The sequence below is a fragment of the Toxorhynchites rutilus genome, chromosome 3 (genome assembly GCF_029784135.1).
Source record: "Toxorhynchites rutilus septentrionalis strain SRP chromosome 3, ASM2978413v1, whole genome shotgun sequence".
Lineage (NCBI taxonomy): Eukaryota > Metazoa > Arthropoda > Insecta > Diptera > Culicidae > Toxorhynchites > Toxorhynchites rutilus.
In genome coordinates, this window is record NC_073746.1 from 255,652,448 (window position 1) to 255,667,003 (window position 14,556).

Below are 14,556 nucleotides of genomic sequence, written 5' to 3' on the forward strand. Positions count from 1 at the left end.
CTTACATTAAAGGTGCCAAATCAGAAAAAAGGTCACGTTTTTATGCAATAAAGTTAACATTAATAATTATTTTTGCTGCGAACGGATTTTAACGATTTGCATACCAATCGAATCGGAAATTTTCTAAGATTTGTTTGATATGCTACACATTACAATCCCATAGTCTGTATATGGTATAAATTGGTGAAAATTGGAAGCATTCCCATTTATCCATACATTTGCTCTGTCCATTTGTGTGCTTTCCCGAACAGAGCTGTCAATAACGGGCAACTTATGCAACCTCTACAATACAAACAACGAAGGGGGATAGCGAAAAGAAAATATTTAGAACTTGTTAATTTCCTGTACATGTGAATAGCGCACCTTCGATACTTTAAGTTGCCATTCGTATTCGCTCTCGTACGCATCAGCTCTGTTCTGATGTAACAAACTCCTAGCTTTGTTGACGATTTTGACCGAGGGTCGAGAAACGATTTTGACGTAGGACTACGTCTAACCGGAAGATATAGGGGGTGAAATGAGAATCTAGGCACTGAACAAGTAGGAAAAAATGCAAGATTTGGAACGCTTATAACTCGAGCATTTCTCAATAGATCGCAAAGGTTTTTGCATCAATTGATAGGAAATATATCTACGCATCTATCATAACGAATAACATTTCATTTTTCTTGAGATAAATAATTGAATAATTGTGAAATATCAAGCATTGTCCAAATGCATTATGTGCCCATTTTTGATTGGTTCATTTTGTGCTCCTCAAATCGTACCGACCAAAACGGGCAACCAGAGCAGCAGCGAAATAGAATGAAGCACGATTGGAAAGGAAAAAGAAAAAAATGAACGAAACATTGGTCGCAGTCTCACACATGCGTAATTCCCGAGCCAACCAGTCAGCTTAAAAATCCCCGCTCCGCTGCCGTAACGATCATTCTCATCCAAACCGTACACCACATCGTTTCGCATCACATCACATCAACAAACCAACACAAGCAGTCATGGTTGGATATGGCAAAGGAGGAAAAGTGAAGGGAAAGGCGTGTTGGTCTGGAGTTCCCCGCAAGGGTAGCTAGGCCGAGCGCGTTAGTACCAGTGCACCAGTCCACCTAGCCACCGTTATATAGTTTCGGCCGCCGAAATGGTCGAGTTGGGTGGCAAAATTGCTCGCGACGATAAGAAAACCGGCATTCAGAACAGACCACATTCGGTTCGGTGGACATCAAGACAACAACAGGCAGTTGTAGCGAGTGGCGAGTGGCGAGTAGAAAACGCAATCGTAAAACGGCAGCAGGTAGAAAAAGGAAAAAGTTTGTTTATACAGACTGCTTTGGTGGCAAAAACAGCTACCGTAAAACACGGCGCTTTTCAGGGCCATTAAACCTATTAAAGAAGAGTTATTAAAAGTTATTCACAATACCAATGCATTCTAAAGTGACATAATATGACATATAATATGAACTGATTTATTTTGTTTATGCTTGTTTTTGAACTTATTGGAGGTTGGGGTCTTTTAAATTGATCATTCAGTTTTCACAAACCCATGCATGGTTCCTGAATTGAAAGTGGCTTCAAATTACAACACATTGTATGCAGGATGGCATTCACGAATTTTCTCGGTAGCAAGAACTGCTTTCTTTGGTTGATAACTGATGTTGAAAATTGACTGACGTTACATCTGCATTGTATAGAAACATAACTAAGGAGCAACATGATGAGCTATGTATTTCCTGCTGCTCTGTTCTTATTTTAAAGGACTTTATTCCGAAGGTCATCCGTCCCTATATTTACTGTTGGTTTTTCAGAACGCTTATAGCTCATCTGTTTCTCGACAGATCTTAAAGTTCGTCTCCAAATCCTCAGTTCTTTTTCATTTTTATTTACATTGTTTGTGGAGACTACAAATCTTACAATTCATTCGTCTCCGAAACCACAGTTTAAGGTACGGTAATGTGAAATTTATGATAGTGAATGAGCTGAGGACCACTATGCATTCCTTATCATAGCCATCATTTTGATTTTACGATATGTGCATACGCCAAAGGATGCCCGGAGTTGAACATTCAATAAGTAAAAATATCAAGAAGCAACTATAAGATAGTGAGAAAAAATTGAGAAAGTTTGTAAAAAAACGCAAAAACACAACACCAAAAGTTCTTTTCAGAACCCCCAACATGTTCATAAAGAGTGAACAATAAACTAATCCATTTTTCAGTTAGATATGTAGGTATTCACCGAGGAGAAGAAAATAAAACAATATATTTAGCAAAAGCTGTCCCCTTCATATAGTCCTACGTCACTCCGGTTATGTCCCTGACATTACCCACCCGTCTTTTTCATAAACGGCCATTCTCGCGATGTTTCATTTTTGTCGCTGGAACTGTGTGCATCTGTTAGACGCGTTTTTGATGCGATGCACGGGAGATGCCTCTCGTTATATACTCAGTGCAATGCGTACATTAATGTAAAGACACAAATTGCGACATATGACTGATTAGTGCTGAAGGCAAGAAAGTATCGTTGCTTCTCTAAATGATTCTACAAAACCACGCAAGCCATTAAACCGTTTCAGAGTCCCCGGAACTTTTTACTGAAAAGTTATTTAGGAAATTTCGACGTTTTCGCAAATAATATCCGAAATGATAAACCAACAAATTTGAAGAAAAAAAAGATTGCGTAATCCTACGTCCTAGGCGGTCGTGTCTCGGATACAACCACTCGAATTTTTAAATACACGAATAAAAAGAGTGCTTTGAGTTAAAGTAGACCTACTATATTTTTCACTCTTCAAGGGTAGCTTTTATTTAGAAAGTACATCTCGAAAACCTCCGAAATCTACGAACAAGTTTCACTTCTCACCGTGTTCGTTCCGAAGTTTCTAATGGACAAAAACAAAACAAATATTAGTTTATTAATCCCGTTCAAACCAGTGTAAACTTTAAATAATAAAGAAAAACTAATAGTCAATTTGGTCCCATAGCTTTGGAACGGTTGCTCGATCGGTATAATCTATATGTTAGCCCAAATATAGCGAACAAAATTTGTATTGTAAAAAGGTGTACTATGTGAGCTGAATGACAGATTGTCTGAAATTTTGACATGTATCACGTACACGTAAGGTAGGTTAGAAAAGATAAAATTCAATCGATTCGATAGAGAAACGATGCGACAATATGGGGTTTCATTATGTCTAAGCACGATTGAAAATGAACGGCAATAAACAATTTAACTCAATTTTTATTTTGTCTATGGTCTTTCATTATAGCGCTTCACGCATGTCTTTCTACCAAACCAAACCAAAGTTTTATCCACCGGGAGTGTGGTGGTGGTGGTGCCGAAGCACATAGCCTTTATTATATCCTGCTTGACGTCACGTTTAACCCGTAAACAATGTACAGCATTCTCCGCATTTGTCATTTCTCATGTGGAATATCTTGTTCCAGCTGAAGCTTCAAGATTTAATTCCAACTTCGAGAAGACAAATTGTTGCCTACCGTGGTTTAAGGCTTTTCCTCTGCCTTCTTTCAACTCAGTACGTAATCCACCTGGAGCGAAATGCACTGACGAAAGCACTAAGACACCCCTCAACTAAATTTCCATTAAAGCAAACGCAAGAATCGGTTGTCAAAAGCATCCGGCTTGAAATACTTTGACGCCTCCGGTATTTTGACGCCACTTTTAACCCGGAAACATTGCTCGAATTCACGAAAATTAAATGATCGATCGAAAAAAGTAAGACCAATAAGTCCGAACACACCTGTGAGTTCAAAGAAGTTCTTTCCTGGCAAAGCGTTATAAAAAACAATTCACTTTTTATTATGTCGTATATTACTTCAGAATGCATCGAAAAATTTCGAATAACTCTAACAAAGTAACAATGTTTTAGGGGCTTCAAAAGGATCGATGTACGGTTTTTGTAGAAACGGTACAAAATGACAGATCGATGATTCATTCATTCGCTTCATGAGAGCAATACGCAAGCAATTTTTTTCTTTACAATAATTCAGCAAATCAATATTAATCGCGCACGCTATCGCGACAGTCGGTGACTTTTCTTATTCTTCTTGTTTGTATTAAAGAGACTTTAAAGACCCTAGTGGTGACACATTCAATCACAGATTATATATTCGCTCCCCTAGTACCATAATTGTCCATTTCTCATCCATTTCAATCTTTCTTAGGCACAGAGGCGACGCGTGACCAAATGAGCTACCTGTTCAATCTACATTTGCAACATTAAAACAACAATATTGCGATGACAGATTTTAACATGTTTATTTCTCAACATTTATTTATATAACAAAAGAATCCTACGGTCAACTATGAGCGCAAATTTAAATAAAGGCATCTTTTTCATCTCATAAAGGAAATCTTATCCACAGTCATCATCATAATTCCAAATAACCGTTTCTGGTCAGATTTCGACCTCAAATAATTCTTGATCCGTCGAACAACACAAAAAGTTCTTTCAACGGATGCCGTTGTATTTGGCAATGTCAGTATCATTCTGGCCAGCCATTTCGGAGAAGGTTTGATGCAGGTTTTCTCCAACGATAATCGAAATTATGTCTTTATTTTTTTTTCTCCTAAACTCTTCGCGCGAGTAAAGAATTGTCAGTTTATTATAAAGCTTCGTTTCATCGAATTTCGAGTGGTATGAAATAAGCATTTTCAAATTCCCAGTAGGGAATGCAACATCGAAGTCGGCAAATTTTCCGTGATTCAACAAAGGGACGAATTTGTATTCATCTAGTTCCTTAACCCGTTTCGTCATTTCATCAATAATTTTGTCTATAATCGATTCATATAAACGACGATAATTGTTGACGTTACTGTCATTCATAGTTTCGCCAGATACATCAATTGTGTCGTCTAGTTGCAAATCCGGCCATCTCCAAAAATAAAAATTTTACAGTAAAGTCGATTTTCTGTAGCATCATGCCAAGATGCTGAACTATAGGTGTTTCGTTCCTGACACTTTCAGGACATGACGTGAGACGAGTAGCGAGACGTAACTTTCAGAATTATTTACTTTTTGTTTGGGTGTGTGGTTATGATTTCAATGTCAACTCGCTAAGGAAAATAATTGAAGGAAAAAATAAGCAAATATATATTCGTGGAATATAGTGCACAACCTCCTTTTGCTCTAGCCAATTACTTGTAACGGCCCTTTCCGGATTTCCTTCCCGGTATATGCACAGCATTCTCCTCCTCCCTGAGCGAAATCAGTGGAGCCACAATCAGCGTTATTTTTTGTCACCATCGCCGTAAGCTGATAGTACTCTTTTCCCCGCCGATGGGAGCCAAACAGAAGTACATTTTGCTTGGAAAGAAAAGCGAAAAGATATACTAAAATATCCTTCTGCACTGTTATGATTTGACAATAAAGCGCGAGCAGCTATTTTGCCAACGAATGCATTTGTCACCAAAAGATACGACTTGTTTTGTAAACAAATTTGTTTTTTCACGAGCAATGGCCGAACAGCAATTTTGACATTGCGGTCCACCTATAGTACAACGCCTTGGCATCATGCTACCGGTTTTGCAGCACGTCATGATTTTCAAACGCGTGATTTTTAGGGAATTGATCGATATTTGTGTAATTTGAATTGTGTGTGTCACTACCCGCTCTAAATTATTTTCGAGTGGTTATCGGTCCGATGTCGACCGAGCGCCATAAAGTGCTACAAAAGTGCCGGAATCTAACCTCACTTTGCCCCCCCTGCAAACAGCACTGCCTACAGCTTCAGCTATAAATGTACGGGATAACATGTACTGAGCGAAACGGCATCACTGCAGCTTTTGGTTTTTCTCTTTCTCGCTTTTAAGAAAAAATACAAAAAAAAATATATACAGCGCCCTTTATCTTTAACCGATAAAATTTAAAAAAAAAACAAATACAATCCATAATTACGAAAACAAAATCCATTTTTTTCGCAAGTCTAATATTTTTTTAAATAACACTTGCTTATTGGCTTCAATTTGATATGCCGATCATCAGAATCGTTCAAATAACGTATGAGGAAAAAATCCGAACAAAATTTCAATTTGAAATAGAAATGCTGCATAACTTATTTTATAAACTTGTTTGTTTATTCATGTAACTCATTAACAAAATTCACAAGTAAAAATCCGCTCCACATAGTGCTGATTTCCTGACTCTTTGGAGAACTTGCCTCATAGCTTCCTGAGTTCCAAATGTTTCAATAGTTTTGAGTTCCTTCTTAATTTTTTTGATCAAACAGTCGGCGTTTTTAGCTCAATAACCGTTATGGTATACCATCCGCTTCAAATTTACCCAAAAAGTTTCAATAGGCCGCAGCTGTGAGACATTTGGAGGATTACATTCTTTCGGGATGAACTCAATACCGCGTTGGCGCAAATCCAATAAGGTTGCATTAGCATAATGTGACGATGCTAAGCCTGGTCAAAATACCACTTTTTCATTTTTGTGATACCGTTGGTAAATTTTTGGTATGGTGCAGGTATGTGACACTTTGTCACATAGATTTGCGCATTAACCCTCTACAGCCCAAGCCCGCCTTTAGACAGGCCTCGCGGATTCTCTTTTCAAATTATTCAGACATTATTTCCAATGTTCACCCCCACTAGTAGGTCTTTAGAATATTTTCATTTATCACACATACACATTGTTTTTATGCTGGCAGCGTTCTGCTAGGAGTATTTTATGTTGAAAGTCGGAAATACGAGATAAAAGTGGAGTAGTTTTTTTTAGATAAATAAAAAACTTGGGCGTTAGAGGGTTAACCGTCGGACCTTTCTTGAAAAACACCGGTTTGCTTATTCCACGCTCACTGATGGCCATCCATAACATAACCTTAGTCGGATACTTTGACTTACGGATAAACCTCACATCTGATGCTGCCTCTTTATCTGGGTACTCGTAGTAGAATTGAAGTTGCCATTCATTACCTTTACAGTAAAATATGTCTCATCGTCCATGATACACTTATATTCAGAGGAAGCAGCGAAAAATGTTTAGGAAAGAGCTCTTAGTCTAGATTTAATTGTACTGGACTGCCTTTCGGTGACCGCAGGGGCGCGTTTTTTCGCTTTCCGTTTCCGTTATCCATTCCGTGCAAAAACTTTTTCACCGTTTTTGGATCCATCTGATATTGTCTTCCCAGCTCACGATATGATTTTGCCGACCAACCAGCCGTTTCTGCCTTCAATTTCGCTCGAACTTTGCTGTCTTGTAGAGTGCTTTTTCGTCCAGAACCGGATTTTCTTTTAGAGGTATTCCCATTCTCGAAGAGTTTGATAGTACGGTATATACAGGTTTTTTTTTAATCCAAGATCCTTAAAGTAGTGAAACACTTCATTTTTAGACTTTTCTCCGTTTTTTGAAAATTAATCTACAACGTTCTTTTTCTGACAATGCCGTTTTGTCAACTAAGCGTTACTTGACGTAATTGATTGGAAGTATTCACATTTATATTAAAGTGTTTCTTCATTTTTTTTAATCGTTTATTTTTACAGGCTCAGTTACATAAGTTTAAAGAAGCCAAACTCCTCACTGTATTGTGACAAGTATATATAAATATTTTTCCTTAATTCTAATGTTAATGATGTAGAAAACCGATTACTCGGCTACGGAGATGTTGACAATGTTCAACACTATAAGTAGATGTTGACAATGTTCACACTCACATTCATCACACTCAATTCTTAAGCCTATCTTATATCTAATATGTATTTACATTTCACCTGTTTATTTATTTTGTAGAAAAAGATTTTCAATTTGTGCAGTAAGTCGTAATCATAGATTAATTCAAAAGTTGTTCGTATTTTTTTCCTTATACGTTAGAAAAGTTATTACTTTTTAAGAGTAAGTTTTGAAAAAAAGGTAAAAAATATTTTTCGGACCATCGGTTAACTTGGAAAAATCATAACTCGAAAACGAAAAAGAACGCATCTCTGATTTTTAAAGTTATGTAAAAGATCCAATGCTTAAAAGATAAAGCATAAACAAATATAGCACCCCTAGTCCAAAGCCATGAAAACACCAAAAAACGAACACAATCAACAATTACGAAAACAAAATTCGAATTTTTGACAATGTAATATTTTTTCAAAAAAGAGTTGATTGGCTTTAATTTGATATGTCGATCATCTCAATCGGTCAAGTAGTTCAAAAGTTATGAATTTTTGAAAGTCATTTTTTTGTTTGCTTCTTCAGCGCATAATTCGTGCCATGTGTCAAAATTAAAGTCATATTGTTTTAATTGCCATTTCGTTATGGTAAGACTTACAAACGAACAATGCTTACAAATCTTTTTCTGCAGAGTTATCACACCTATTGACTAGGCGAACTTGGCCACAATATTTCTCTGCTCCAGGTCTTCTTAATGTCGAAGTGAGACTATGGTCTGTGGAATGCACGTATCTGCATGTTCGTACTGTTTCGTCTTGACCGACAATCGCGCAGGTGCGAAGGATGAACGACTTTTGGATGCCGGCAAATTACTTCTCGATATTCCACACTTTTAGAAGAGTCTTCGGGACAATTCCAATTCCAGAGAGAACAATAATTTTTGGGACTCCCCTTAACTCACACAGTTCTATGAGTTTCACGACAATGGTCGGTACTTGCAAATTTTGTGATCGTAGACCTCCACCAGATTTTGGTACAGTGGAATAGCGACATCGATAATGGCGACTTGTCGGTCGCTCTTGTCGTATACCATAATATCTGGTTGTTGGGTACGTTGCCTTCCAATAGACCACATTGGAGTGCTAGTTGCCGATGAACAACGCGGGCCACGTTGTTGTAGTGCTCGGCGTAAGCTGCTTTGGCCAAAACGGGACAGTCCCCCATAATGTGCTCTATGTTGATGGCACATCTGACAAATGTCATCAACGTCTTGATGCGAATCGCCTACAGTTTCTTGTCGGCATTATCCTATCATGGATGGCTATCATGTCGGCTTCTACTACTGAAGCCACGCGTTAGCCTCAAATTAGATGCGACTTTGTCGACGTGTGACCGCTCCAGTTGATAGAGGTGGGCATCATGCACTGCCTTCCGCTTCCAACAACTCTTTTTTTCTTTTTTGCTGTATTATAGTGACTTTCAACCTTATGGCTGATTTGTCACTTACAGTTTTCAGAAAACATATGCTGCGCTGCACACAAATTTGAGAGGAGTGTGAGTTCAACTGAGTGCAAAAAAAAACATGTTGCACATCAGTACCGCGTTGCATTTCGAAGACTGCTCTATAAGAATGGATTTCTTTTGTTTCATCAGAAAAATGTCTTTAGCGCTGAAGCACGCGTTAAGGTGAAGGTGGAAGCTAGTCATTGTAGTAGTATAGGTAAACCCACGTGTAAAAATGGGGTAATAGTGTTTGTGAGAGAAGAGCGAAGCACATGTAAATAGATCAATTCACTTATCAGACTGTGTGGCGCTTCATTGACATTGACAATACTGATTATACGCGAGCGTAACATGAGCAAATTTATAACACATGCGAATTGGGCCTCTTTTGATATTAACAAGTTCTTCCGCATGCTGATAATTCCTTCATATTTTCCTTCGTTGGTCGTATTGTTTTCACATATTCACGTTGGAGAGCCTTAATTCTTCTCTTCGTTGGCCGAGACATTTTGATTGAATGTAGTACTTTTCCGTTTATTGTTTTTGAAAGCATAGGCAGCCGTGGCAGTGTTCCGAGCTCTGCAATACAAATTTCTTACCCAATGTTGAAGTTGCTAAAACTTACATTATAGACCCATTAAACGTAAAAATAATGATTGTATTGATATCAACACAATTTTATTCTATTGATTTTCATGATATGAAACGCTATGACTCAGGAATAACATTTTATTGAGTGGTTTTGATAGATGTTTCGATGATGTTGTCTGGCATCAGTGTCGAAAAAATAACGATGCTTTCACCGATACAAACAAAACCATTGTCGAAGATTGAAAAATGAAAATTCAACTTTCAGAGCACTTGCTCGAGTTTTCCGACGTTGTTCACTATGCAGTGCGACAGCAGATGAAAATTTAATATCTTGTGAGTAATCGATTAGAGTTTGGCTGATATTACTTCATGGGAAGTGTGCGAAAATGATCATTTTCTCCACACTGTTTCGCAAAATTATTGATTTTCGGGCGAAGGGTGAGGGAGGGAGATGAAAGAAATGAGCGCCATTGTGGCAGCCATTTGTGGCTAGCTTCCACCTTCACATTAATAAGCCAGGTTGACATCTTTACAAGAGCTGCCAATGGATTAGAGGCGAATGCACTGCACAGTTCAAAGCCTTTTAAAAACAAGGAACTGAACTGCCAATGCATCCCGAAAAATGTACTGTTTGTTGTGGTTCATGATACGGAGGAATCATTGGCCTGACCTTCTTTAAATATGAAGATAGACGAGAACAACGTTGATGTCAGTGGTTAGCGATCACCATCGTGCAATGATTTCCAAGATTTTATTGCCAAAAATACGCGAGCTAAATCTAATTGACATGTGGTTTCAACCAAGGCGCCTCTATATATACCAGGTGAAACAATCATATGAAATGCGCTTTCAACCATATTGGAATTGCCGTCGGTATTGTTTACAAACAGCATCAGAACGCTGCCGGCAGCTCTCTACAAACTGCTACGACGCTTATTCGAACGATGCCTACTATGTTCGGCTTTCGCGAATTTATGTGAAAAAAGGGATGATTTTGTAGAATTTCATTCTAATTTCCACTACTCTCGCATGTGAAAATGCGAAAATGGCGTATCCTAGCAATAACAAAACAAATAACCCCCGCTCCACAAACCGTAATCACCTTCTTATTGAAGTGATATATTGCTTCACCTGTTATACATTGATATAAGCGCCTTGGTTTCAACAAGGCGATACCACATGCCACACAGTGCAAAAAACCATGGACCTATTGCCCAATGAATTTGGTGGGCAATTCATCTCTCGTTTTGGACCGGTAAATTGATCACCTAGATCGTGCAATTTAAACTGTTGTTTTATGAGAGTATGTAAACCACAAGAATCCAACATCACACAATGACACGGGTGACACGTGTGAAATACCAGTCGATATATTCTGAAAAATAACTCAAAATTAGACTTCACGCATGGATCACCTAATTGTAATTGTGGCCAATTTCTGAATGAAATAATCTTCAAAAAAAAAGACAAGGATTAATATTTAACACTCAATAATAAATTTTATATTTTTTTACAATTTTCGTTTTTTTCGGTAAATTAAAAACCAAACGCTTGAAGAATCACCCTTTATAAATTTACCAGAGAACTATGCAATTCTTTCTTAATTCTTATTGGAATTTGCCGTCTGTTTCCTGGCAATGATTCTTACCATGAATCCAGTTCGCACTTACCGTTTTCTGTTTTTTCGTATCGTTCCCAAGTTCGCTCATAGTTGGGTTTCTGAAAAAAAAACTCGTTCCACTGAAGTCACTCACAGCCTGCCTACTATAAATTATAATCACAAGTAACGCTGGCGAGTCGATCCTAGAACAGTGTCTAGAATATGCACAGATTAAACTAGGACAAGTAATTAACACTCATTACCACATAAAATTGGTATTCTCCAACATATAGCCAGGAGTGAGTAAACTATTTGAAGACATATGTAAACAAATCTCTAGACATGTGTGTGAAAAAAATTGACGTTTCTCATTTTTTTCGATAGATGCATAACAATGATCAAACACTGAGGTGGTGCAGACGGTGAAATAGGTGGGTACAGCGCTCTGTGGTACAAGCGACGTCACACATTTGTGCGTCGTTGTCAGAGTGGTTCGATGGGATGACATTCACTACAGTATGTTTTTTTTGTCGTACGCATAATTAGGGTAAATGATTTCGGTTTGTCCGATTTATGGTGTTTTCACGCAACTATTAAATGCAAATCGTTTTTTTCTTAAGGAAAATCACATATAATCAAGACGAGTTTGGGTTTGTTGAAAAGCCCCAAGTCTCTAGTTGCTAATAGTACCATTCAAATTTGCCAAATTTCTATGTTTTTTAACAATCTTCAAAGCGAAATTATAACCATGGTTTGTCCACCTCTGATCATGGTTTGTCCGGAAAATGATCATGGTTTGTCCGGTTTTAGAAATTACTATTCTGAATGAAGAAATTCGAATTTCCAAGTAGATGTTGCATTTCTTATTGCTTGAGTTCACTGTCATCGTACTGATCCATTCAGAATTCAGATTTCCTTCAGAATCTTGCCTTTTCGTGGGCATTTTATAGGTGAATAACACTCAACACAGAGAAACTGTATTTCTGCTACGCATGAAGGACAACATAAATAAATTGCAGCGCGCCAAGCGCCTGCCATAGTAACAATTTGGACAAACCATGATCAGAATTGAGGTAATCGAGATGCATTAATTACATGATTTAGAGGTACAAATCTGATCCAATTGGTGTTCACGCATGATGTTTACAATATTTGTAAGTGTTATAATCCATAAAAGGTCTGAATACGCACCTAGTAAATCTTTGGTGGTTGATTGAAAGTTAGCTCAAATGAGGTTCTATTGACACCAATAGAAGATGCATTTTATAAACCTTCAAAACATGTGAATCCGTTAAAATATCCTATCAAACTACTGTAAATCACAAAAAAAGAACTATTTTATTTACATGTTTGAAATCATTTGAATACCTGATTTGACACAGGTGCGCTGAACTAGAGCATTCAAAAAAGTGGACAAACCATGATCATATTTTCGACTGGACAAATAATTAAAAATAATAGATAATAATAATTAGGGATTGTTAACCGGTATTACCGTTATCGGTCCAGCCCGAGCTCAACGTCTAAAAACGGATTGATGACACACTCAGACATGAGTTTACGCACAGATAGCATCAGAGGCAAATACATGATAATGGTGTTCGATGCTCTTAGTACTGTACGCCCAACATCTTTGAACTCTGACGTGTGTTTTCCTCTTCTGGAAATTTAGTTAAAGAGATCCGACCTAGATCGGAGGACGAGTTAATTAACATTATTTGTGTCCCTAAGTATTACTTTAACCAACAAACTAAGTAGCAAAAACAAGCAAAATGTTTCCTTGTAAACTAATCATTATCCATAAAAGCCGTTTCTACAAGAAAATGGTTTATTTCAAAGTATTTTTTTACCGGTAATGAAATTTTTATTACCGAATAACCAGTTATTGAAATTTTTGGCACAGTAGTGCAATCCCTATTAGTGAGTGTGTTCAGAATTAGTTTTCAGAATTATAACTAACATAAAAAATAGTATATAGCTTCATACAATACAGTGACATTCATATTTAATATCCTTTACTGATTTTGTGACGTGACAACGCTTTGTGGACTGTTTTTCCGCTCAGAGCATGTAAAAATCTGGTCCTTCGTCGAGCAACCGGGCATGAATCTGGCCTGATAACTTCCCACAAATCTACTTACTATTGGTGATAGACAGCGGAAGAGAATCTGAGACAAAATTTTGTAGGCACCATTCATGATTGTGATGGCACGATAGTGTCCACAATCCAACTTGTCGCCTTTTTGACGTAGGACTACGTCTTTCATTTTTATACCGGGGTGTAAAATCAAAGTTTCGAAAATGAAAGCGTTACGCCGGAGACCGAGATTTTGAGCGATAATAGCTCTTAAACAACTGAACGAAATGGTATGATAAACACTTCATTCGAAAGATAAAAGGTCTACGCGTCATATACTTGTTACTTTTTCATCCAAAAACTTGTTTCAATAGTCTTAAAATTGCTTTCAAAACAGGCTATTGAAATCACCAATCGGTATATAAGCGAGCGCCGCTCGTAAACCCCCTCAGTTATGATTGAACAGCGATTGGAGCATGTTGTCGCTGTGTTGTGAAGCTATTTTCGTTTATCATGAAAGCGCTAATGAACGGTGTCACCAAGAGCCTGTATGTGCACCTAAGGCCAGAAGGGAATCCATCAGGAGGAGAGTGATGCCACGGTTCCGCTTGAAACATCGGCCGCCACACACACATATACACGCGCGGAATTCTCGTTGCTGAAAAATAATCTACCAGTTCCCCTGGGAATTGAAAAATACATTCATGCGAAAGAGTTTATTTTAATGTTTTCTAACCATATAACACAGCAACCAAATACATTTGGTTTTGTGATTTTTCAATCAATTGCAATTAATAGGAAAGCTTCTGAATATTTTTTTCCCATCAGTGGAAAACTTTCGTATCCAATATTGGATGCATAACATGAAAAACGTGAAACATCATCGCGAAAATCAAGTCATTTTCGAGCGATTATTTGCTTTCTACTCATATAATGCTGCGACCAAATACATTTCGTTTTGGATTTTTTCAATCAATTTTTCAAGTGCGATCAACCTAAGACCACGTCTTTCGACAATTTATTAGAGGTGCAATGAATCTTTAGGAATTCCCGCTCTACGCGCACTGGCAAACAATGTTTACTCAACAATTTCTCAAACGAGAAATGGGTGTTGTGAGAAAGGATTAGCGAACGCGAAAACGACAAACGGGAGAAAGATATGTTTGGAGGTTGAAG

At 37.7% G+C, this 14,556-nt stretch overlaps 1 protein-coding gene across 1 annotated transcript in view; it reads right to left on the reverse strand.

Annotated features, from left to right (window-relative positions):
• The window catches only part of LOC129775546 (bifunctional 3'-phosphoadenosine 5'-phosphosulfate synthase), a 45,078-nt gene extending 33,424 nt beyond the window's left edge, over nucleotides 1–11,654 (reverse strand). Inside the window, exon 1 of the mRNA XM_055780400.1 lies at nucleotides 11,374–11,654. Within this exon, the coding sequence (XP_055636375.1) occupies nucleotides 11,374–11,412 (39 nt within the window). The 5' untranslated portion in view covers nucleotides 11,413–11,654. The remainder of the gene's footprint in view (nucleotides 1–11,373) is intronic.
• Nucleotides 11,655–14,556: the final 2,902 nt, after the last annotated feature.